The sequence below is a fragment of the Citrus sinensis genome, chromosome 3 (genome assembly GCF_022201045.2).
Source record: "Citrus sinensis cultivar Valencia sweet orange chromosome 3, DVS_A1.0, whole genome shotgun sequence".
Classification (NCBI taxonomy): domain Eukaryota; kingdom Viridiplantae; phylum Streptophyta; class Magnoliopsida; order Sapindales; family Rutaceae; genus Citrus; species Citrus sinensis.
Window position 1 is genome coordinate 32,244,255 of NC_068558.1, and position 24,488 is coordinate 32,268,742.

Genomic DNA, 24,488 nt, shown 5'->3' on the forward strand with positions numbered 1-24,488 from the left:
ATAGAAGCCACATCGCAGCATCCATCTCATTGTCGTTATTAATAATTATTTTTCATTATTAGTAACTCTTTTTCTTCTTTTTTTTCATGTATAATTTATGTTTTTCAGGATGTATGTTACATAAACTTATTTGTAGTTACTAATCAACAAAATATTTATTACGTACAACGAAAAATTTGTTACAAATGCAGAGTGCAACTAATACATCGTAGCAAAACCCATTGAAACCAGTTCGAGGGTCTTTGCCATAATCCTAATTGTTGTTGAGCTTATTATTGCTTCTTGTTGTTTCTTTGTGGTAGTTTGAAAACTCAAATTCTCATTTGTTTAGTTAGAATTTCCGACTTAATCAGCGGAGAGAGAGGGATTACACTGCAGAAAAAGCTTTCTATACGAACCAAGAACAATGTGAATTGTGAAGTGACTGACACCACAATTAATAACTCGCCACCTTTCAATATTGTCACAACATATATTTATATCAAAAGTAGATATTGAACTAGACTACAAAACCTGGAAGCCGTTATTAACATCATCCATTCTCAAGACCTTCATTTTGAGGTTTCAAAGGAACTATTTCAGCTAACATCTCTCAAAAATCTTGTAGAGCTTCTCCAGCGATGCTACCTAGAGAAAGTGAGGATCATACATCAGTTTCATGATGAACAACAAGACTAAAGTTACATTGAAACAATCAACCCTCGGTCACACAAGATAATTAAAAAATTATGAAGTGGCTAGTTTTTCTAGTGTAGCAAACTTTACATGTACCTTATTGAACTGTAGAAGTCTAATCAAATTTAGACGAAAGAGAAAAGAAATGCAACGCAATGAAAATCATAATCCACTTTTAGGACATAGAAACACCGATAAGAAATATGAGCAGTAGATCAACATCTTACCTTAACAAATGTTCCATTTGTAGCCATTGAATTTAGTGGCTTGAGAAAAAGTCTCATGGCCGGAAATAAGACATGCTGAATTGACCATTCACGCTGAGCCCATGCAGCTTCTGCCTCTGCAAGTAGTTGATGTTCAATCTCATCCTCATTTTCCACATTATCACCTATGACAAACAAGAAATGGAAAAGTTGGAAATCCAGGGATTGTACCGGTCAAATGTCTGAAAAGCAGGCAGAAGATACAAAGGAACGCGGCTGTTACGGGGGAAGTGTCAATCCCCCTAAATATAAACACAAATATATGCTTGCACAATATATTCCACCAGAAGGTGGAAAAGAATAAGAAGGTATGAGATGGGTAATTGTGACTATAGGGAGGGATGACAATGCAAACAACCACATAGCACAGGGATTTGGTAAAAGGCAAACTCTCACATCTAGTGACTAAGTGTTCAAACTTTAATACATTACCAGTCACATAGCTTATCCACAAATTAAAAACAAGATAAGTCTAGGAGGAGCAGGAAAAGATTTACCACCGAGCAAACGAGCAAGATAATCCAACTGTAATATTTCATTGACCATTACTGTTGGTGCTTTTATGGTTTTTCTTCATGATTCTAATTTGACTACTACAGGCATTAACACCAACCTGCTGATCATCAACTCCGAAGCTCATTTTATACGGTAGTTAGATGTTAGGGTGTCAAATTACAGAGACACTCAACACATCATATAGCGTGCACATGAAAGTAATTGAGACAAAATCAACATCTAAGTCACTGAAATGACTTAATATCAACAGTTATACGATGACTTCCCTGGGGTGAATAGCCATACCTGCATCATTCGGGTACCTTTCTATATCTACAGGGTTCTTCAAAGGTTTTCTCTTTTTGTAACACTGCAGACCTTCACCTGAAGGATTGGGCAACAGAGGAGGATGCATAGCATAGAAGTTACCCAGGGCAGCAGCAATTGCTTGAAAACAACATTTTTCATCCTCCCAGTCAACCTACAATAATTATTAAAAGTTACATTTTGCATTGATGTAAATACGTATGTCAAAAGATTGATGACGTAAGATTTCTATACCAAAACTGTGGTATGCACAACTGCACATGCAAACTTGATCTCTAAATATGAAATTAGAGAATTATCATACTGATATATCAAGAAGGGTCACTACATCAACCCATAACAGACTGAATGGAAAGATTCATAGCAAATGAATATCAATTAAATGTTTCAACCTACATCATTGCCCAAACAAAGTACAAATTCAGGAATCCGATCCATGTCAGGAGTGTACTGGTCAAGTATGATGGGAAGCCTAGACAAATTCCCTCGTGTATCAATTTTGACACAGAAATACTCCTCCAGCATTTCAGCCTTTTGCTTGAGCAGCTCTGTGTTCATCTATATAAGGATCAAAAGAGACATAAGTCAGTCAGATTGTTTGGACAAAATCACATATTTGAAAGCTCTTCTGTTACAACAAGTTCTTATCATGTAAATAATATTAATCAAGAATACAACAAATAATGAGAATTTTCATTCAAGATAATTTTATATATAGTATCTGCATTAATAGCTCCAGAGGCAAAAGGAAAAACAACTACCTTACATGAACAAAAGGATTTTCAAAAGGTCAATATACTTGATAATAAACGGTCACAATAACAGAAGATAATGAAAGCTAATATGAGGAAATCAATGTAAAAAAGAAAATTACCTCCGCAATCTTCTCTTTCAGGTCATCATTCTCACTGTTTTCCATATCCAGGTCCTCTTCTTTGAGAGCCAACATAAGCAACTCTGACAAAGGTGCTGGGTCGCTTAATTGTATAGCATTAAAATGGGCAAACCGTCGCAGAACTAGCTGATACATGAGTTCTTTGCTGTAAGAGCACAGGGAGAGAAAATTCATACAAGGAGAGCCTAAAAGAATAAGCATCCTAGTGCCTATAACAAACTTGAAAGAATTGCAGTAGAAACCAAAAATGAGAAAAGTGTATTATTTTTGCTCCAGCAGTAGTTGTTCCATAGACTACAGGGGACTTCACATAGAGAAAAGCCACAGCTGTGAGCAGTGATGTTTCAAGGGGATAAAAAAATGAGAGAGATAAAAGTAGGGATCATACCAGAGAAAGAGATAAAAAATGAGAAACAGAGAGTCGCTTAACTAAGCTCACAAACTAAATTGGTAATCAATCTCCAAGAAAAGTTGAAAGGAAAAGCTAGTTTTTAAAACAGTTTTGGACCTTCGTCACTAAGAAAAAAATAATAACATTCTAGATAAGCAACAAATATAAAATCCTAGCAAGAATATAAAATCATTCATTTATCAGCTCCTACAACCGCATCTATAGAAGTCATACCTTAGACTCACTACATTAGCAAGGTACATATGAGTGTTATGCTGAAGCAATGCATAAACATCATCTGCCATTCCAATAAAGGAGCAATGTCTTACAATGTCCAGTAGACCTATATATACATTAAAGAAATTGTAAGAAAAGTTACCCTACTCTTTATAAAGCTTTTGAAAGTCAACACAAAGGAACTTGAGCAGGTTATTACCTGAATGACAATTGCGATCTACATCATCAATAAGTTCCTGAATACTAGTGAGATCTGCAGTTTCGTTCAGGTTTCTTCTTTGCCTAACTGAAGACCTACAATTGGATATTTTGTATGAAAAATAAGAGAACTGATTTGGCATATTCACACAAACATTGCAGAAGAAATAGACTAATACTGATGGCTACTATTGCAAGATCTGCAGTTTCGTTCAGGTTTCTTCTTTACCTAACAGAAGACCTACAATTGGATATTTTGTATGAAAAATAAGAGAACTGATTTGGCATATTCACACAAACATTGCAGAAGAAATAGACTAATACTGATGGCTACTATTGCAAATGAATTAAAATATGTACATATACTTACGTAGGGTGAAGCAAACCTAAAATTCAGAAGCAGCACAAAAGAAAATATCAGGAAAAGAGGTAAAGCTAAATATCCAGCATCGCCTAAAGGCCTCAAAAAATCAGACGAATATAAATCGTAAAGATTACGCCAATTTATTGTACAATAACGAAAGTATTGTATTGGTTCTTGAGAATAACTAGATAATTTGCAATTTTCAACAGCTAAGCTCCATTCCTACCCCTCTCTTCTTTGCACATGCTTTGAGCAATAATTGGGTATATCCAACCATACCACAGAGATGCACCTTGCTTTGACGGTGTGCACAAAAATTTATTTATAAAAGTCAGAAGGACAATTACTTCCCTTAGAAAAGTTGGCTGCCAACTGATGCCCAAGAGATTTTCAAACACGTTAGAGAAGCATTTCTGCAGCACTCAAAACAAGTAGCAGCCAATTAAAGAGCAATCATACCTGACAGCACTTAAATTTGGACCACTTGCAACAGATGTATGAGGCTTGCTTTGCACATAGGCATGCAATCTTCCAGCTGGATCTGATGAATCTGTTCTTACCATTTTGTTCACAGGAACCTTTTGCAATTTTGACCCTATCGAAAAAGATAAATAAACAAAAAAATAAAGTTTTGAGTTGGAAGAAAAAATCCAACATCCTGGACAAATAAATTTACTGGAGTTTTCAATTATTTTGATGGTAAAATGTTGTATTAAAGGGTGTAACAAACACCCATAATAACCTCATTAGTTAATTAATAAAGTAGAGGTCAGCTTCAATCTAAATACACTAGATACCCACTTCTCTTTGTCCATTGTTTTCACTCTCTTCTTCACTTCTCTTTATAAGTCTGGGCCTGATTTTCGACTATGAATTAGAGCCAAATATTCACCTTCTTCTCTTTAGTCTCTTCCGTTCCTTTTTTTTTTTTTTCTGTCTCTCAAAGGGCGGGGGGGGGGGGGGGGGGGGGGGGGAGGACAAGAACATTTTTGCGATCTGATCAACCCCTCCTTTTTCATTGCTGTTTGTATTAAACTCACAGCACAGAAGAATACACTAGATGCTCAAGATGCTTTAGTCAGGCATGGCAATAAATCTGTCCCTTTTAACACTAAACTAAGAGTGAAGTCTGACGAAAATTAGACGTGCAATCAATCAAAGCCTGTGGTCAAAGCTATAAGGTCCAAGAAAATGGGTATCAGGAAGGTAGAGAGAATATTTAAAATTACCGCAAGTTCAAAAACAAGCCAAGAGGTAAGACAATAGATGTGAGGGATTTTCTATAAAAAAAAAAAACATGTAAAAACTCGACTTGAGAGTGTTAAAATTAACTTAAATGAAAAAAAAATGGTAGAATATTGTATTTCAAAGTATTCTCCAACTTGAGAGGGAGTTTTGAAATTATTTTAATTGAAATAATTATGATGCTCAAATAATTTATTAAAATAAATAGTACAACATAAATTACTAGCTGCTTTGTTTCTTTCCTCAATCTCGCCACTCTTTAATATTCTCCACTCTTTTTCAATTGTTTCTCTCCTAATTATCTCATCACTTATCACCAATCTTTGGCTTCCTCTTCAAACTTATTGAATTAATAAATCAAAAGCATCATGCAAACACAAGGCATGCAACAGTAACAGGAGGAAAACATTTTCCATACCAGAAGGATTAAGATGCAAGTCCTTGCTTGGATTGTAAGGGCTAGATGGAGAGGATTCCACAGTCTGCCGCATGCACAAAACACAGATGCCAAGAAAACACAAATTAGAAGACACGGAGATAAAGGAAATCTATTCTTAATGTACTATCATGGCAGTAGAAATGGAAGAAAGAAATTCCAAATGATATGCTGGCTTGAAAATGATCGTGTACTCAACAACATTAGAAGAAATATAAAAATAGGTTGTTTTGTGTGTGTGCACAAGTTGTTTTGTGTGTATGCACAAGTCTTCTGTAATAAGCTTATTGAAAAAATAAGCAAGGCTTACTGAGAGCAATTGGATCATAATTCATTAACTTGTGCATGATAAAGCTCCATGATGTCATTAAAAAAGTTGTCTCCTTACTTTTCTTGCTTCTACCTTTATCAAATTCCTGCTATTAAATTTTTTAGTTTGTTTGCAAATGAAAATAAAAAATAAAAAATCTATAAGGTTTTAACTAATTATCCAATTTGATAAAAGTTTGGACTAATTAAAAGGCTGTGGCTTATAGCCCAGAAATCTCTCGAGCTTTCTACGTTTGCCAAGTTCTAGACCATGACTACTGCCAGAGACAGACCCCACAAGCTTGGTAGTCAGCAAACCAGCAGAAAATAAATATCCCAGGTAGGCGGCCCCAAGGGATTTAAATAGCTGTTTTAAGTATTGTTTTTAATGCCCTTCAACCTCTGGTTCACTTTTGTTACTTTCTTATTCTGTTAAATCATACAATATTTTCATATAATGAAAACAAAAATACCAAATTTGATAAAAAGCAAGACATTGTCAGTTGTCTTCTATTCTTTGGCTGATATTTTTGGAGTCAGGCAGAGAACATGGGACTACTGAATGCACGCAGTAGCAAATATTATCTAACCAAAAGCTAGAAAGAATCAGATTTCTTCCAGTTCAAGTTTAATGAAAGTACCTGTTCTTTATACGTCCTTGAATCATTTGACTGTCGCAGTTTCAATTCAACAGCTGACTGTATCTTCTCCACAATGAGTTCCTGATTCAGAAGGCTTACCTGCATATTGATACGTTGTTCCTCTTACGTAAAGCACATCAACATATACTCTATTTTCTTTTTCTTTTGGATAAGAAAAATGTGAACAGGAAGTCCACACATCACATAAGACAACAGCCTTCCTATGTAAGAAGCTTTTTAAAGTGCAGAGATTAACTAGAAGAATGGATACCCAGCAGAAATTGAAGGCATGAGCCAACTTAGAGCAGAAAAATGCAGCTAAAGGGAAGTGAAGGATGCGATGGATTAAAACTTATTTAAATGTTTTGCCACAATTAGAATAAAATGACATCACCGACCTTCGATTTTGAACCATAACATTTCTATTGAGTTTTCCACAAGCCGTTGCCCATACCAACATCTTCATTTAGGGAGCACTTTAGCATTCCATATAAAAATGGAAGGTTCAAATAATGGGATGCAGAAATTGTCTATACGGCTGGGATAGAAGGATTCAGAAGGAAAAAAAAAAAAAAACCCTGACTTTACAAAAGTTCACACACTTTAATAATCTAATTTTTTGAAAAGTAACAATCTATTAAAACCCAAGCAGTTCAGCACAATGGACGGCCTTTACAAATTTCAAATATCAGAAAACTTTAAAATCCCATTACCAATGAGAAGAAGAGGAGAGTTTTTCTCTAAAGACAACCAGTATAGCCATGAGAAAAGCCTGCTATAAGCAGTCTCCCAATCTAAACATCAGCCCAAAACATGATCTAGTGCCTGTTTTCCCCAAGCTGACATTAGACAAAAATTTGCTTAATCCTATGAGGTAAACTACCACTGGCAATTACAAAAACCCCTAACTACCATCAAATTCTAAATAACTTCTTCCCTGTTTGGTTCATCATATCACATAAATCAACTACATATTCTGAGCAAAGATAATGCAATTAATGTTCTGTGGGGATAAATGCGTATTTGATCTTTCTGCTGATTTCTTCTAGCAACATGAAACTCTTGTCAAAATCTCCACTCTGAAATATAGTATGAAGGAGTTCCGTACTATAAAGGAGAACAAGGAACCAAAAATTTGTACCTCTCTCTTTGTTGGGTGCACATTCACATCAACATGCTCAGGTGGTAACACTATAGACATATAGATGAAAGGTTTTGATGCTTTAGGGAAGGTTGCAGCATAAACAATTTCTACAGCTCTCTTTAAAGGAGCACACTCAACCAACCTATCTGCAGTTTAAGAAGAACAAGGGGGAAAAAAATATTAATTGCACGAAATCCAACAATCAATTCTCTACTAATAGTAAAGAACACACCAACCAAATTACAGTTTCTCGTCTAAAAACATTAATTAATCCAACAAAATAAGCAAAATATATATTTACCGATCAGTTTACTCAAATGAATATGGAAAGGAAAAGTTTTACACAAGCAACACATGTTTGGCTTAAATACACATAAGTATCAAGCGTTTTAAAACTCATCACACAAGTCCTACTGCATGTATGCCATGTGTGCATTTGTTTTATCGCCATGTAATTGGTAGTTATATTTAATTGAACTACACATGGTATACATGAATTAATTGGGTGTAGTACCTCCGATATAATTGCGGCTAGAATTTTAAGCAGACATCATGTTGTTTTATCTTACTATCGAATGTCTCCTCCACTCATCAGCAGATAATGTGTTTGCATAAAGAAAATTTTATATTGGCCAAAAATTATTTAGCATTAAAAAGAACTACTCACGAGTTAAAGAAAATATTATCCGTTTATAAGGGAGATTGTTTGAATCCCACCACCCCCCACTTTTTTCTCTTTGTTTAGCAATACAAATTAACAAGCATTCGACTACAAGTAGCAATAGCTCGGCCAAAAAAAAAAGTGTTGCTTTCTGACAATAGAAGAAGAACAATAAATCCAATGCATAGGAATGCAAATCCTGATCACCTATTTAACCACTCTCCATTTTAAAGAATTGGACAGATCATACATACCATTGACAAAAAGCACCATTGTTGTTTTCTTTGCCACATAATTTGAATTGGAAACGTAGCCATCCATCTTGAAAACAAAACTTGAGGAATCATTGTACTCTGAAGCTTCTAATTGCACTAAATTACTAGCAACGGACACTCCATATACAGTTCTGATAGAATCAAGCCTTGACGATGTAGCAATAGAGTGAACATCTGCTCTAGCAGCTCCGTGCTGAGTATGTTAACAATAAATAAATAAAAAGCACTTTACAATATCGCAAGAATTGTAAAATATATTAAAAAATAGATTAAAAATATTAGGAACGAATTTCTTTCATTCAAGTAACCAACCTTTCTGCAAGAGAAGCTCACATTTGTGTGGTGAATGGCCATCCGGCTTAGCAAATCAACAATTTTTGTGTAATCATCAGAAGAATTTTGCAGTGTCTTCCTTCGAGCAATCATGTTGTAAAACAAATTCTCCACCTAATAATAAACACACAAATAAGATAAAATGAAAGAAACCTAAGAAAAGCTCTACCCAAAATGCGCAATTGAACATTAGCTCCATCATTAGGTGCGCATAAAAGCCATTAGATCTCATACAACTTCAACCAGTAAGATTACTTATGTCAAATTCCTTTCTTACTTGCGCATAACTCCCAACTCAAAAACTTGAAATATGGAAAAATGAATTTGTGCTATGCCAAGCCCATAAAGGGATGCATGGGGTTCATAGTACCATTATCTGCGTGCCTTTGACAGCAGCACATGCTTTTGGTTCACTCTCCATGACACCATCTCTATATGAAACCCGGTAACCGTGCAAGTGGCCTTTAGTGATGGTTGTGACGGTAACATGGCCGACGTAAGTCATGCTTGCCAAAGCCTCTCCTCTGAAACCCATGGATTTGATTGATTGTAAGTCCTCATACTTTGACAACTTGGAGGTCGTGTGCCTCTCGCAAAGTATTGGCAAGTCCTCGTACTGAAATTAAAGCAAATAAGACAAAAATTTCCAAAAGACCAAATTTACGTCGTCGTTCTGTTCTTTTGCTGACGAGGAAACGAAATTAATTCAAGGAATTATAGGATACGGATACATACACGAATGCCGTGTCCGTCGTCGGAGACTTGGATGAGCTTGAGACCGCCGTCCTTAACGACGACGTTTATGGAAGTGGCATCGGCATCGAGAGAGTTCTCAACGAGCTCTTTCACGGCCGATACCGGTCGTTGGATAACCTCGCCAGCGGCAATTCGGTTCACTACCGACTCTTCTAGCCGATGGATTTTTGGAGGCTCCTTCACTGCAGCGGCTTCTGCTTCTGGAGTCCACGCTTCTTCAGTGTCCATTGAGCTCCAAATTTGAATCACTAATCAGTAATCAGTGTATTATTAAGCATTAACTGTGTGAAAATGCCGTTGTTGCGGTCAAGTCCGATTACAGTCGTCTAACATTCAATTTCAAGTGAAACCGAGCGGCCAAAAAGGCTCTGCACTCTGCAGCAAGTGTACTCGTGTCGACTAAGAACTAGCGGGGGGTTTGTCAACTGCGTTTTTTAAAGCTCATTCTCTGTCTTACCTCGACAATTTTCAAAATATCGTATTGACAGTAATGTGTTGGATAAATTAATGTATTGAGTAAATAAATTTGATGGTGAAGATTGAAGAAATTGGCTTCCAAATATAATTTCATCATGGACAATCCACTAGGTGTGTATTGAGTATAACTTTTTTTTTTTCAAATCAAGATCGTGCCGGAATAATATTTTGTCTCTTTAATTTCTGTTATTTTATGTTATTTGATTCTATCTACCGATTGAATTATTTAGATCGCTAACTCAATGATAGAGGTTCTATTTGAAATTGAGATATTATAACTTTTAAAGCATAATTGATGTAGAAAAAAATTTAAAATTATGAAATAAAAATTAATAATACGTAATAAATATAAATTTTAAATAATAATTTTGATAAAATTATTAAAAATATAATAAATTTTTATTATATATAACTTTCGAACTACAACAATTAGTATTTACTAAATACTTTACTACTGTAATTTTTAAGTTACATCTGCCTAACCTCAATTATAAACGCATTCAGAGTCAGGTCTTTGAGAGACTTTATAAGACTTCTACTGATCTTCAAAGTAATTAAATGAATAATACAGTAACCGATATTAATGGATAATTTTGAACATACATTAACCTTGTTCGATCAATACAAAACCGAGTTCGAATTCTTGCCGCAAAACAAAAGAAATATAATTAAAAATTGGGTGACCAATATAAAGGTGGTCTTGGTTGACTAATATTCATAGATTTAATAAATTTTAAAAAAAATTAGACTCAGAGCTTCTAATAAAAGTCAGAACTTGTTAATTAAAAGGTTATTTTAAAAAGTCTTGTGAATTTTTATATCATTATATAGTTAAAATTTAATTACTCCTTATAACTTTATAGTTTTGTTTATTAAGAATAATGACATATAATCACCTCCGTGTAAACTCTATTTAGGTCAAAACAAATTTAAAATATAAAAACATAAAAAAAAGTTGATTAAAAAAAGAGTAAAAATATAATTTTAAATTATTATATAAATTTATTTTACACAATTAGATGTGGTATAATTTAATTAGTTAGAAAATATACTTTAGTCTAAATAATATATTCTTATTTTTAATATTTTATCTGGGCAATAAATTTACACCACGTCAATTTATACGAATATTTGTGGCATTATCATTATTTAAAAAAAAAATTATTTCTATTCCGAAATTGTCTTTATTCCTTACAACGCGTGAAAATGAAGCTTAAAGTATTTGGCGCCTTGGCGGTAACTGGAAGAGACACCGTCTCACATTCTCTCACTAGCCCTAAGGTCAAAATAGTCAAACGAAATTGCGCAAAATATATATGTTACAATTTACAAACAAACCTCAGACCTAAGCCGTGGCCGAAGCCGCCGTGAAACACTGAACGAAAATCGGCATCCTTCAGTGCCTCGCCGGCGCCGCTGTCGTCCATCCGTCGTCTCTGCACGTGTATTCACTTCACAATCTCATTCAGCACTTCGGCTTGCAGCAAATTACTTGAGAGGTATTTAAAGTTTTCTAATAATCTTTAATTGCTTTTCGCGAGAAATTTTCTTTACATTTATGTAGGTTGTTCTCTGTTCACGCAGATTTATGTGATATTATTTATTTTGATTTTTTCTTGCATGTTGATTTGGTGTATTGAGGAATTTGAATTTAGATTTTTTTATCCAGGGCGTGTTTGTTTGTTTGTTTGTTTTTATTTGATTACGTGTCAAAGTGAAGCCTTGTGGATTGGGTTTGGCTTACCAATTTCACCCCTTGCATATTGCGTGTGGTTCAATGAGACTACTCTTTTAAACCGTGTAGAAACTTAACCATGTTGTTTACTTCTGTTTATGTTTACCATGTGGATTTCTGAGATACAGCAGGGGAAAAAATTAAATAAATAAATATATATATATATATATATATATATAGCTTCTAGACAGTTCTGCTCAGACTTAGATATATATATATATAGCTTCTAGACAGTTCTGCTCAGACTTAGGTTTGCTTTTCTGATATCATGCTTTACGTACTTGCTAATTTAATATGTTTGAAGCTGATGCTTCAAGAGTTTGTGACAGCATTGATGTTGTTTGTTTTATGATGGGTTGATGAACTCTATCACTTCTATTTAATTTAAGTTAGTGAATTGTAACTTTTTTAGTTTGGTTGTGGATTTTTTTGTGCTTACCTTTGGGTAGATTAAGCGTCTCTTGATTTTCTCTATTGCTATTGATACTTCTTTTCAGTTGCAACTTGCAGAACATAAGGAGAAACACATTATAATTAGCAATTTCTTTTTTCTTTTTACGGTGCAATGTTATGTGCATATTGCTTGCTGTATACTGAGTTTGATATTCGGACTTAATTCTTATATATATATATATATATATATATATTGGAATGTGTAGGAAATTTTTGAGATACTCCAGTGAAAACCAAGATGCAGGCTTGTAGTGGAGCTGCAGTTATGGGTTCTCTGCAACAGCCCATTTGGGTTAAGGGCTCTCGTTTTCCTTCCGAAGGGTCTGTGATGGTTGGATTTCCAAATCAGATTAGGCTCAATGTGGTGAAGCCTTGTAGATGTTCTTCAATTGAAGGAAGTTTGGTTACTGGGAGGCCACCATCTTCTGTATCTGTCCCTATACCTGAAATTGGAGGTAAGATTTTTTTTAACACTTTAGTTTTAGAAAATTTTTTATTGGTGAATTGGTGCTTACGCTTAGTGTCTTGAATCTTATGCAACAATGTCTAGGTGATGGAAGCAGCTTTGTGGATTACAGCCTGGGTGAGGCAGATCCAGAGGTCTGTGAAATTATCACTAAGGAGAAGGAGAGGCAGTTTAAGAGCCTTGAGCTTATAGCATCAGAAAATTTTACATCCCGAGCAGTGATGGAGGCAGTTGGTTCATGCCTCACAAACAAATATTCTGAAGGACTGCCTGGTAAAAGGTAAACTTTCTTCATTCAAGGAAAATTTTATTTAATTTTTAATTTTTGTATTTCTTTTTCATTCAATTTTACATGGAAAAAACATATGTTTTCTTTACCTCAGATACTATGGTGGTAACGAGTACATTGATGAGCTTGAAACCCTTTGTCAGAAAAGGGCTTTGGCAGCATTTAACCTAGATGAAAATAAGTGGGGTGTTAATGTTCAACCGCTGTCTGGTTCTCCTGCTAACTTTGAAGTTTATACTGCAATTCTTAAACCTCATGATCGAATAATGGTTGGTTGTTAGTATGCTTTCTGTTTTTCATTTCCAGTGTCTAGAAGTGCACAAATTCATAACATGTTATTGTAATTTTCCTAGGGTTTGGATTTACCACATGGTGGACATTTGTCTCATGGGTTCATGACTCCTAAAAGACGGGTTTCTGGCACCTCAATTTATTTTGAGTCTATGCCTTATCGACTTGACGAATCTACAGGTTATGCTAGTTTTTAGATTTTCTAAGGAGAGAGTTGCTTTTTAATTCAGTTGGTGGTTTGATATAAATTTCTATTTTAATATTAAACAGGCCTTGTTAATTATGACATGCTTGAGAAAACTGCTATTCTCTTTCGACCGAAACTCATAATTGCTGGTGCTAGTGCTTATCCTCGTGACTTTGACTATCCTCGCTTGAGGCAGGTAAGGAGTTACTGCTAGTTCTGGTGTAAGCAGTGTGCGGTCTAAAAATGTTCTGTCTACGTCATTAGTGACTAACTACTGGGATCCATATGCTTGAGTAGATTGCAGATGCTGTTGGTGCTTTTCTCATGATGGATATGGCTCACATAAGTGGCCTTGTTGCTGCCTCTGTGGTTGCTGACCCCTTCAAGTACTGTGACGTCGTGACAACAACAACTCACAAGGTATGAGTTACTGTTTGAAATAGTCATGTAGTTTTAAATATTACTATATTTATCTTTTGTTTTGATTCTTTAGATTTTTTACCCCCCACGACAATAAATATATGCATTTCTATGCAGTCTTTGAGAGGTCCAAGAGGTGGCATGATCTTCTTCAAGAAAGATCCTGTCCTTGGAGTGGAACTGGAATCTGCCATTAACAATGCTGTTTTCCCAGGTTTACAGGTTGGATTTGTCTCTTACGTTTTTTCTATAACTTCTCTGAATTAAATTCTGTTCTTTATCTTTTGTGGAGATTTTCTTATAAACTTTTTAGTTGTGAGACTATCGGTGGGACATGATGAAGGCTTCATATCTGCAGGGTGGTCCTCATAACCATACAATTGGGGGCCTTGCGGTTTGTTTGAAGCATGCACAGTCTCCAGAATTTAAAGTTTACCAGAACAAGGTATCACATATCTGGTAAAAACTTCTTGTGAGGAATTCCCCAATTCATCGTATTGATTTTATTTATTCATTTTTGTAGGTGGTCTCTAATTGCAGAGCGCTTGCAAGCCGATTGGTTGAATTAGGTTACAAGCTGGTGTCAGGAGGGAGCGACAATCACCTGGTTCTTGTAGATCTAAGGCCGATGGTGAGTTCTTGGTTCTTAAATGAATCTTCTTATTCCTATTCCTCTAGTACCAATAAGGAGTGCCCAATTGTCAGTATAATTTTAAATGAAGTGAAAAGATTCTTACAAATGTTGAAAAGGGAGTATTATTATAACATAATTGGTTTGATTACAACACATGAGAAACATGCCCAGAAATCTAATTATATGGAATTTTTTGCTGACTTTTCTGTTTGGTAATTTTTGTAATTAAAGGCTGAGTTCTCTTTGAATTTTGCTTGCAACCTTTCATAAGCAACATATCTTTGAGTATTATTTTCTCTTACCATTTACTTTTTGCTCTTTGAAAGGGTATTGATGGGGCTCGTGTAGAGAAAATTCTTGACATGGCCTCCATCACTCTCAACAAAAATTCAGTGCCTGGTTAGTCTAGCTTTTGGTTCTAAATTTTATTTTATGTCCGTTTTCCTTATATGACGCATTTACTTACTACTGTTACTGTTTAATTGTAAAGGTGACAAGAGTGCTCTAGTCCCGGGTGGTATTCGCATTGGCTCACCTGCAATGACAACTAGAGGATTTTCTGAGAAAGAATTTGTTGCAATTGCTGACTTTATACACGAGGGTGTAGAAATAACCCTGGAAGCTAAAAAGTTGGTTCAAGGATCAAAGCTCCAAGACTTCATGAATTTTGTCACATCACCCAATTTCTCGTTGATGAATAATGTCGCCGATCTTCGTGGTCGGGTTGAAGCTCTTACAACCCAGTTTCCCATCCCCGGAGTATGATTGTGTAGTTGTTTTACAGGTTAAAACCCGATCGATGCTTTCTCATGGGGGAAAATGACAGGCACTATGTTTTTGCTTCTGTGAACTGCAGGGGAAAATTAAATTATTATAATATAGGGGTTAAATTACTTATGGAAAATGATGAATTCTAGGGCCAAATTTTGATCTAATGGTCTTTTTAGTCTCTTCTCTAATTAGCATTTGTTGATTGTACTTAGTGACGTCTTTGATCTTTCATCTATGACTCAAAACAAAATGGTTTAATCAGATGCTGAAATACATGTTTCCAATTTCTCTTTTAACATATTTCTTAAGTAAACCAAAAGATTTAAATGACGTCACCCTGTCATTGGAATGCGAAAATTTGGTGCAAGCAAGCATGTCTGCTTGATCAATGAACATTTCTGAAGTTAATAGGCTTTTCGACTCATTAATTGATTTTTGAAACTTAAAGGTATAACTAAGAGAACTATTCCTTCACACTTTCACCGAATACATCAATGAAGATGAATTTGCAGAAGATAAGCGCTCTCTGCATATGTCGTAACCCTGCATTGACAGAATAATAGTGGTATTATTATCCCTTTCACCTCAGAACTTTCAAAATTTATATTTGTCATTTTGTTCATTTTGTTCAATTCATACACCATTAAAGAAAATATGCATACGTCCTAAAACCATATCTATTACTACAATAAAAACAATAATATAAAATTTCTTATGTAAATAACTATAAGACCTATGTATTTTACATGACTTATATGACTCACACAACTTATACGACTATATTACTTATACCACTATATTTCTTATACGACCTATACAATTATATTACTTACGCAACTTACACGATTATATTTCTTACACAAACTACATGACTACATTTCTTATACGTGCTACACGACTACATTACTTACACGAGCTACATTATTACATGACCTATACGACTACATGACGTACATGACGTCCAATAAAATACACGACCTAAAACATTTTCGCCATAAACACATGTTCAACATGATCTCTTGCTGAAAAAAATAATTAAACAACGTATATTGCATACAGTTTGACATATAAGGAAAATAGTGAAAAAAAAATTGAAAATAGAACATTATAATGTGAGGAAAATATCTAGATTTTTTTTATAAAATGTTAAACTTAAAACCCAACAACATTAACATACCTTATTGGTTTGTTTAATGAGCAATGCACCTCCTTTCAATTGAAAAAACTATGAGAGTTAAAGATGTTAATACATAACTATACTTGTGTAAGAGGTTATAAAAGATTTTAAGAGATTTTGTAGTTGTTTTGGATAAGAAGAGAGTGAGGAGGATTTGATGCATTTATTAAGGATATTTTAAACTTTACATTTCTTAGGGTACTCGTGAAAATGAAAAAGTGGAGTATTTAAATAATTGTTAAAGGGTATTTAATCAAAAGCCCCAGAAAAACAGAACAGAAGATCATGATTTTCGTTCGTGCAATTAGAAACGATGAAGCAAATGACACCATCAAGCTGGAGTTAGATGATCACCCATTTCATCAACTATGAGTTTTTGTTGTGATGATGTCATTAAATCGAATTATCATGTCTCACCTTCAGTTGTAAAATTTAACTAGCTCATCAAGTAATAGAAGCTTTTTAAGTTAAGATCAGGGTTGCATTTGATGCAGTTACTAACTTTACAACCTAATAAATCCCAGTTGGACAAATACCAGTCATTTGTCCAAAGTATTTATGCTACACAACAGTTGGAACTTCTTACAATTTTGTAAAACAAAAGTGCTCTTGCTCTAGCTCTTGCTTACACGTCCAATATGGCTCTTTGAAAACAATATTGTACCATTAATCCCTATTCTACTCCATTTGAAAAGTGGCACTGAATTTCCTTTTTTCCATATTACACATCATTCGGTCGTGTCTAAACAAAAAGAGCACAAAAAATTGTTCAAGTATCTATTTCTTTCTAGGTCCTTAGATTAGACACAAACTCATTGTTGAGAATTTTGAGTTGTCCTATGCCCAGAAGAATAATAATGAGCTTCAAGCTCCTTAAGACTAGCAGCTGCCTCCTCTCCAGTTCTAGCCAACATTCGGTCCGTTTTTTCTGCCTGCTGGTTAAACTCATTAGTCCTTTGTTCTACATGGTCATTAAGAGATGCAAATCCTGAGAAAATAGCAGTCTGCTTTAACTCTGAGACCAACTTAAGTAAAGAGTCAGCTGCCTGAACCTGTTCTTCGTGAATGAAAAAAAGGAAACAGTTAGAAACTATTTTTAGACATGATTATGAGATAAGTTGTAGAAGCAGCTCGGCTTAACCACAATTTAAAGCAGACTACAAGCAGATAATTAAACTATGAATGATTTCAACAAGTAAGAAGGTCAACAGATCAGAATTATGTGGACCATTCAGTTTATCAAATAACATGAAGAGCAGGAAATCGGTCAGGTTTGTGCTGCACAACTGGTAGAGAAATTTAGAATTCACTAGCAATTTATGGTAGTAAAGCACAGTAAAACATCTATGTAATCATAAATAATGTTAAATATTTACAAACCATTCTGGATGCCCGCATCTCCATCATGAAAGATTCTTGTGAGTTTCTGACGGGTGGATCATTCACCTACATACAATAAGATGCTGCCAAGTGAATATATGGATTCCGAGGAAATTTTCAATAAATGTCATAATGAATAGTCAAATCCATAGCAAAAATACTCCAGAGATGAGAGAACCTTAAAATGATTGTTAAAAAAGAAAGAACTTCCTGTTTGCATACAAGGCCTCAGCCCCCAGGTAGACATTGCAGTGCAAGATTGAAGCAAGCAAATAAACTAGTCAGTAAATTCTTTCCATAAGGGTTCTGTTCCAATGTTCACTTAAACTTGTAGATGTCTCATTAATCAATTTTGCTCCTATGATTAGGTTATATTAACCATAACCAATAACTGCACATTTTTTGTTATTAATATTTTTAAGCATAATATATAAGTCAAATGTAAGTCAATTTCAAGATAACTGAAGTGATTGACTGCAAGATTCTCTCAACAGCAGGGAAGTTGTTTAAACTAAAACATAAAACAATCAATTCTTCGTGTGCATCAACAGAGTCAAGAAAATACTAAAATAACTGCATCATAAGAAGCCAATTATATGTTACTTTAAGTGGGAAAAGAGTGATAACGAAGAAAAGAAATGATTCTAAGCAGTAGAATACCCTTGCAACATTGACTAGCTGGCTGAAATTGTCAACAATACTTGCGATATCAGTTTCGACTCTTTGCATCAGAGTCTTCTGCTTCTGAGCTGCTGCAGCTGCTGCGGCAGCTGTGGGCCCACTTCCTGCTCCTTTATTCATTCTTTTAACTTTTTCAATAACTGAACCAATCACAAAAGATAAGATTAAAAAGATAAGGGAACTAGGTCCAATGTTTAATAAGAATGGACATAAGGTAAAATTTCTGTTTACTTGGTCAAAACTAGTCCAAGCAATTATGTTTGCCTTCAATCACATGCTATAAATAAAGTGTGGCTTGCTCATAAACTGAATAATTTTAGACTGATAGTAGAGAGAATTAAAAAATTAGGGAATTGAAAAAAAAAAAAAAAATTGTAGAGGTCCCATATCCTAATTTCGTATTTTATGCCTTATTGTGGTGCTAAGCAATTCATAGGACGCCTTGGCTTGCACATGCCACAATGCTCAATGCAATGCCTTGCCATAGATGTGTATGAACTTCCCCCATACAATTCCATGGCTTGGGAGAGTCAGCAACATCCTTTGCCACGCCATTTCATTGGCCACTCACTGCCTGGCATTAGGATGTTTAATTCTTCTCCTTCTGTTATTACTTATATTGATTTTTTGATGTTCATTTTCAGTCATTACATCATTCGATAGCATCAACAGTGACTGTAAATAAAGCACGTCTCAAATAACAATGAAACAGCAAACACGACCAAGCATGGTCCCTTTAAAATTTCATTCTCAATACATTCCAGCTGAGCAAAATAAAAGAGCCATTTTAGCCTCTCCAGCTCCATCCCGTAATAAGGCTGAGGGGAGATTGAATACTAATAATCATCTGAAATTATGTAAATCCTAGATGCCAAATTACAGTCTTTCCGAATTTTTTCAATAACAGTAACTCAATATGAACCAAATGATCAATCATCAATGAATTCAATCAAAACACCAACTGTACGTCACAAAATCTCATTCATTTGAACAAATCCGGATCAGATCCACGTTCAGATTGCTTTTTAACTACCGGCACCCAGAAAAAAAAGTCCAGATGTTATAAAATTTAATGTAGATGCTTTTCAGAATCAAGAACATGGGTATACAACAATACAACATCAATATGTTCAATAGGTTTCTTTAGAACGAGAGAGAATCGCTCTATTTCATTTGTGAGTTTTATATTCGAATAAGTTTCGAAAATTCAGTGCGAAGAGCGAGTGTACTAAAGTTTATTCAGACAAGCTGCACAAATTCTGGCAAGCACAAATGTTACCTTGCCTACCAGCACGGGCAGTGAACGGGCTGCGAGGGCGGCGGCGACTGGGGACGTGGCTGGTAGATCAACGGCGGCAAGCTGAGGTTGGTATTTGCGCCGGCTTGTGAGTTTTGGCTGGGGTTAGTTTCTTTGTTATTATTATTATAAATTTTTCTCCAAGTACTCTCATTCTCATTTTTTAAAGGGTTAATTTTATCCTGCCCCTAAATGTTTCAATATTTTTCGCCACGCACCCATATATTTCGAAAATACTCACTCCACACTTAATTCTGTTAATTTGACCGTTATATTTAATGGTCCTATTTAAAATTTAAGTAAATATCCGAAATACCCCTTATCTTGAATTAGAGAAAAATAAAATGAGATAAAATATTAATTTAATAATTAATATTTACATTAAAAAATTTTATTTAAAGGTAATTAATAATAATTCCATCAATTAAATTATCAAATAAATTTAATTTATCATCATCAAATAATATTTAGGATATAAATTTTTAAATTTACCCTTTGACCGTTAGAATAAACGGTTAAAATAACATAATTAGGTGTGAAATGAGTATTTTCGAAATATATGAGTGCGTGTCAAAAACTATTGAAACATTTGGGGGCAGGACAAAATTAACCCTTTTTAAAAAGTGATACTGAGTTTTAAAAACACTTTTGCTTCCAAAAAGATAATAGGTGAAGCAGCTACCAGCTAGCACGTGGCGATGTCTGATTTCGAAGCAATGGAACCGAAAATATTGTAATTTGTAAATGATTTTTTACAAGTTAAAATGTAATTTTGGTTGGTATATTTGTTTAAAATTCGATTTTGACAATTACATACTCTAAAATCCTATAATTATATGAATACACACATTATTGTTAAATAGATGCCCTAATTTGTTCACTTAGTCAACTTTGACACCCAACAAATAAATGCAATTTATTTTATTACTTTAATTTCTTTTATGAGTATTTGACATTTAAATATGCTGACAAAGTCTACATAGTTCATTGGTTGAATTGTGAACATTTCTTTGTTAAGGTTCGATTCTTTCTTCATGTATTGTAGGAACTAGGAAGTTGATTTTTTTTTTAAATATTCATAAATTTAATTTAGTAGAGCCAATTTAAGAGGTAAACATTTACAAATTACAATTGTATTTATTAATTACATAGGCTAATTTAGGAGAAAAATATTTACAAATATCAATTAACAGTTTTATAAACTATTTCTTGTCTTCAAACTAAAGTTATTAGGGGGGTCACGTCTATGGACCATAACGTATGGCGTTTTTTATTTCCTTTGGAATATTAGAAAATAGGTATATCGTACATCTTGACTTATTTAATAAATTATTTATAAAAAAACAACTCTTATTTTTTTAGGGATGACAGTTTTACCCGGATCTGACCTGGACCCGGACGAATCCGAAAAATTTGGGTCGAGTTGAACCCGTACTGGAGTATCCGAAATGAATTTTAGTGACTTATAAAAAACAACTCTTACCTTCTTAGGGATGGTGTTTAACCCGAACCCAGCTCGGACTCAGACGAACCCGAAAAATCTGGGCCAGGTTGAATCCGTACCGGAGTATTCGGAATAAATTTTAGTGACTCGGATATATCCGAGTCCTGTTCCGAGTTTGGATTAACCCGTATATTCGGAACCCAAATATCTTATTTTAATATTATTTTTTAATTATATTTATTAACTAATATAAATACAAAGAAAAAAGAAACTAATTTTATCTATTCCTCTTCCTCATATCGCAACTGTCGCCTGCTGACTACTGCAGGAAAAGTGTCTATTCATCATCATCGGTCCAGGCTGCTGCCGTCGCAAGCTCGGGTTCGACACCGTCGCCGACGCCTTGCGTCTTCTGTCAGATCGCTCGCAATTCGACCTCAACACCGCTCCTTTATTCAGTTTGCCCCGCTCTCTGTCTTTCTTAAACTCCATTCGTTTACATCTTCGATTTGGCCGCAGGAGACCAAATGACTGGATTAATCTTTAACTAATCCATGGATCTTCCTTCATTTCCTTTGCAAACAAACAAGGGCTTTACCTTGGATTAACGTGCTAATTATTTTCGCTTTGTGACATCATTCAAGACAAGAAGGTCGTCGCTTTCAAGACATCAAGCCCGATGTTTGCAGGTTTCATAGAAAATTATGGAGAAATATTTGTGGTTGTTTTATTAATTGAAATATTGACATTTATGGATTTATATTATTGGATGTGTTATTGTTTAGAAATTTGTATTGTTTATGGATGATTTACAATCCGGATGTGTTATTAATTGAAAATGTATTAAGATTTTATTTTTACAATTTTAGAAACTGATTCATTGATCCGGGTTCAAAACCCAGAATTCGAAAACCCGAATTTTTCCGAATTGAACCCATTTCGGACCCGAATGAAAAAAAACCAAGGTTTAATCCGGGTCCGGGAAGAAGAAACCGGACCCGAATTTTGCCATCCATATACCTCCTTTTAAAGTCTAATGTCAAAATAGAAGAATTTACTCAAAAAAAAAAAACTTTTAAAAAATTTATCAAACACCATTTTATCAAAACATATGATACAAGCGAGTAGCTGCTAATAATGTTTCAAATTGTTAAATAAATAACTTTCAAAGAATTTACCAAACACCATTTTTATCAAAACTTATGAAACAAACGACTTATAATGTTTTCACGTCATTCTCAAAAAGAGGCCTTCGGGTTTTACTGTAGGTCAGACTATAAAGTTTGTAAACATTTTGGTAAAGTAAATCTCAGCATTGTATCTCCGCATAATAAAGAAAGGCGCCGTGTAGATCAAAGGCAGTCTAGTACATTACCACAATTATTGGACTATAATAACAACATATCTTGGTATATGGCCGAACTTCATTACCTACTTCTAAGTAAACATGCACAAAGTTGGGGTGGCAATCAAGTGAACTGCATTTCACAGTGCTCTTTTCACAAAATTTTGCAAGCCAAAAGACATGTTACTACAATTAGATATATCAAAGACAAGAAACACATGCACATAAATATGCCCGTAGGCAACTACTCAAAACAGTCAACTGATGATGCTTGAGAAAACTTTGATTCAATTAAGTAAAAGGCAAATTAACTCCCAATGCAAAACCATAAACAAAAACCACAAAAAAATCTGGTCTACATGATTGATCAATCCATACAAGAAACATGAAATTAAGTTCTAATTGTTTATACTCATCTGCAGATTTGAAAAGACTAAGCAATTCACCGCTTTCCACCACCACCGCCTAGCTTGGGGCCCTTCGGGGCGGCACCCTTAGGCACGCTACTTTTGACTTGAGACTTCTGTGACTTGGACATCGTCTCCGCTTTCTTTGCCTTCTTTTCATCCTTAGTCTTCTTGATCCTCTCCTTAATTTCACTGAAAATCACAGCACAACATCAGTTAGTAATGCATACAGCTTCGAACCCAACAGAATAGAAAACGTACATATGGGTAATAATAAGCCTACCGAAGTGCAGCCTCCCGTGCAGCATCTCGGACTTCTGGCTTCTCAGTTCTTCTCTTCTGGATAACTTCCAAGGTGGCACCAACTATAGATCTTGAATAGGGCTTCTTAGTGGCACGACGCTTCTTCTTAACTGCCTCAGCAGCAATGTCCTGCAGATAGCACACAAATTATATCAGAAATAGTGATTTTGGTGTTGAATTCAAAGGACGTTACAAAAGAAAAATACCTTCTTGTGCTGTTTCCTGTACATGGCTGTCCATGTAAGCTTCGATGGCTTCAATCGGTTGTGGAAGTACCTCTTGCATTTAGAATTGGCAAAGAGGAAAACCTTCATCAACAACAAAGAGAACATCAGTGCCTAATTTAGAACCATCAATGACTGACTGTGCTCTACGCTGGTCAATCTCATACAAATTCATCAGTACTTGTAACAAAAATTCCGTGCTAATGCTATAGATTCCAGGCTAATGCTATAAAGCCAACTAATTAGAAATGTTTCTATATCTACTCAAATCTAACAACAAGCCAGTGAAAAAAGGAAATTATATAGTAAAATTTGAAGCAAAATATGTTGACATAATTAAACTCCAAATACAAAAAATGAAATAACCTAATCACCTGAGAGTCTGAACGAATAAATCTGATACCCTTACCAGGGTATATCTTGGCACCGCTGAATTTGCAAAGTTCAGTCCTGATGATACACCAGAAACAAACAATTAATGGGTCACTTCTTTGTTCATACAATTTTTTTTAAAAAAAAGAGAATACAGATATAGCAAAAATAAATAAATAAAATAAAAGTATGAAACACAAAAACTTTCGCACAGGAAACAGAAACAAGAACTGATGAGACGAAGAAAGAGGAGAGAACGCACTTGAGAACCATGGTTTCTGATGGTGTTGCTGGATGCGGCTTCAAAATTTCAGAAACCCTAGAAGCCAAGCACCTAATATAACTCTGTTGCTCCTCGCACTCAAATATGGGCCTGTGGGCCGGTTACGTATGGGCTGATCATTATTAATACTAAAATCACTGGCCTCAATAGAATACAAGGGCAGCTACGTAATTTTATTTAAATTCTTATTTAGCAGGTGAGTGA

General features: G+C 34.8%; 4 protein-coding genes across 6 annotated transcripts; 1 reads left to right on the forward strand and 3 right to left on the reverse strand.

Annotated features, from left to right (window-relative positions):
* Window positions 1-367: 367 nt before the first annotated feature.
* LOC102610589 (DNA mismatch repair protein MLH1) lies at window positions 368-10,115 on the reverse strand. Its single transcript, XM_052435674.1, has 15 exons — window positions 9,628-10,115; window positions 9,263-9,508; window positions 8,872-9,006; window positions 8,539-8,752; window positions 7,621-7,769; window positions 6,480-6,578; window positions 5,512-5,575; window positions 4,308-4,443; window positions 3,486-3,580; window positions 3,284-3,392; window positions 2,638-2,803; window positions 2,160-2,321; window positions 1,743-1,917; window positions 903-1,066; window positions 368-627 (listed from the first exon to the last, which is right to left on the reverse strand). Exons 1-15 carry the CDS (start codon window positions 9,874-9,876, stop codon window positions 583-585), a joined length of 2,208 nt encoding a protein of 735 aa, XP_052291634.1. The 5' UTR covers window positions 9,877-10,115; the 3' UTR covers window positions 368-582.
* Window positions 10,116-11,351: 1,236 nt separating this feature from the next.
* On the forward strand, window positions 11,352-15,655 carry LOC102610283 (serine hydroxymethyltransferase 3, chloroplastic). 2 transcript variants are annotated; one of them, XM_006478464.4, is made up of 12 exons: window positions 11,352-11,624; window positions 12,520-12,768; window positions 12,864-13,059; window positions 13,163-13,337; window positions 13,422-13,539; window positions 13,630-13,742; window positions 13,844-13,966; window positions 14,084-14,188; window positions 14,325-14,411; window positions 14,490-14,597; window positions 14,927-14,999; window positions 15,091-15,655. In XM_006478464.4, the coding sequence occupies exons 2-12, from the start codon at window positions 12,552-12,554 to the stop codon at window positions 15,363-15,365; spliced, it is 1,590 nt and encodes a 529-aa protein (XP_006478527.2). In that variant the 5' UTR covers window positions 11,352-11,624; window positions 12,520-12,551; the 3' UTR covers window positions 15,366-15,655. The 2 variants fall into 2 exon arrangements, with proteins under 2 accessions (XP_006478527.2, XP_024954793.2); XM_025099025.2 differs by lacking the exon at window positions 11,352-11,624 and adding an exon at window positions 12,091-12,110.
* A 1,352-nt stretch (window positions 15,656-17,007) lies between these two features.
* LOC102609763 (mediator of RNA polymerase II transcription subunit 22b) lies at window positions 17,008-20,095 on the reverse strand. Of its 2 annotated transcripts, none has more exons than XM_006478463.4 (4): window positions 19,889-20,095; window positions 18,589-18,737; window positions 17,929-17,994; window positions 17,008-17,600 (listed from the first exon to the last, which is right to left on the reverse strand). In XM_006478463.4, the coding sequence occupies exons 2-4, from the start codon at window positions 18,727-18,729 to the stop codon at window positions 17,361-17,363; spliced, it is 447 nt and encodes a 148-aa protein (XP_006478526.2). In that variant the 5' UTR covers window positions 18,730-18,737; window positions 19,889-20,095; the 3' UTR covers window positions 17,008-17,360. The 2 variants fall into 2 exon arrangements, with proteins under 2 accessions (XP_006478526.2, XP_006478525.2); XM_006478462.4 differs by having other exon boundaries at window positions 18,589-18,749; window positions 19,889-20,091.
* Window positions 20,096-22,960: 2,865 nt separating this feature from the next.
* On the reverse strand, window positions 22,961-24,392 carry LOC102609484 (60S ribosomal protein L24). Its single transcript, XM_006478461.4, has 5 exons — window positions 24,264-24,392; window positions 24,004-24,079; window positions 23,612-23,713; window positions 23,386-23,534; window positions 22,961-23,294 (listed from the first exon to the last, which is right to left on the reverse strand). Exons 1-5 carry the CDS (start codon window positions 24,272-24,274, stop codon window positions 23,138-23,140), a joined length of 495 nt encoding a protein of 164 aa, XP_006478524.1. The 5' UTR covers window positions 24,275-24,392; the 3' UTR covers window positions 22,961-23,137.
* Window positions 24,393-24,488: the final 96 nt, after the last annotated feature.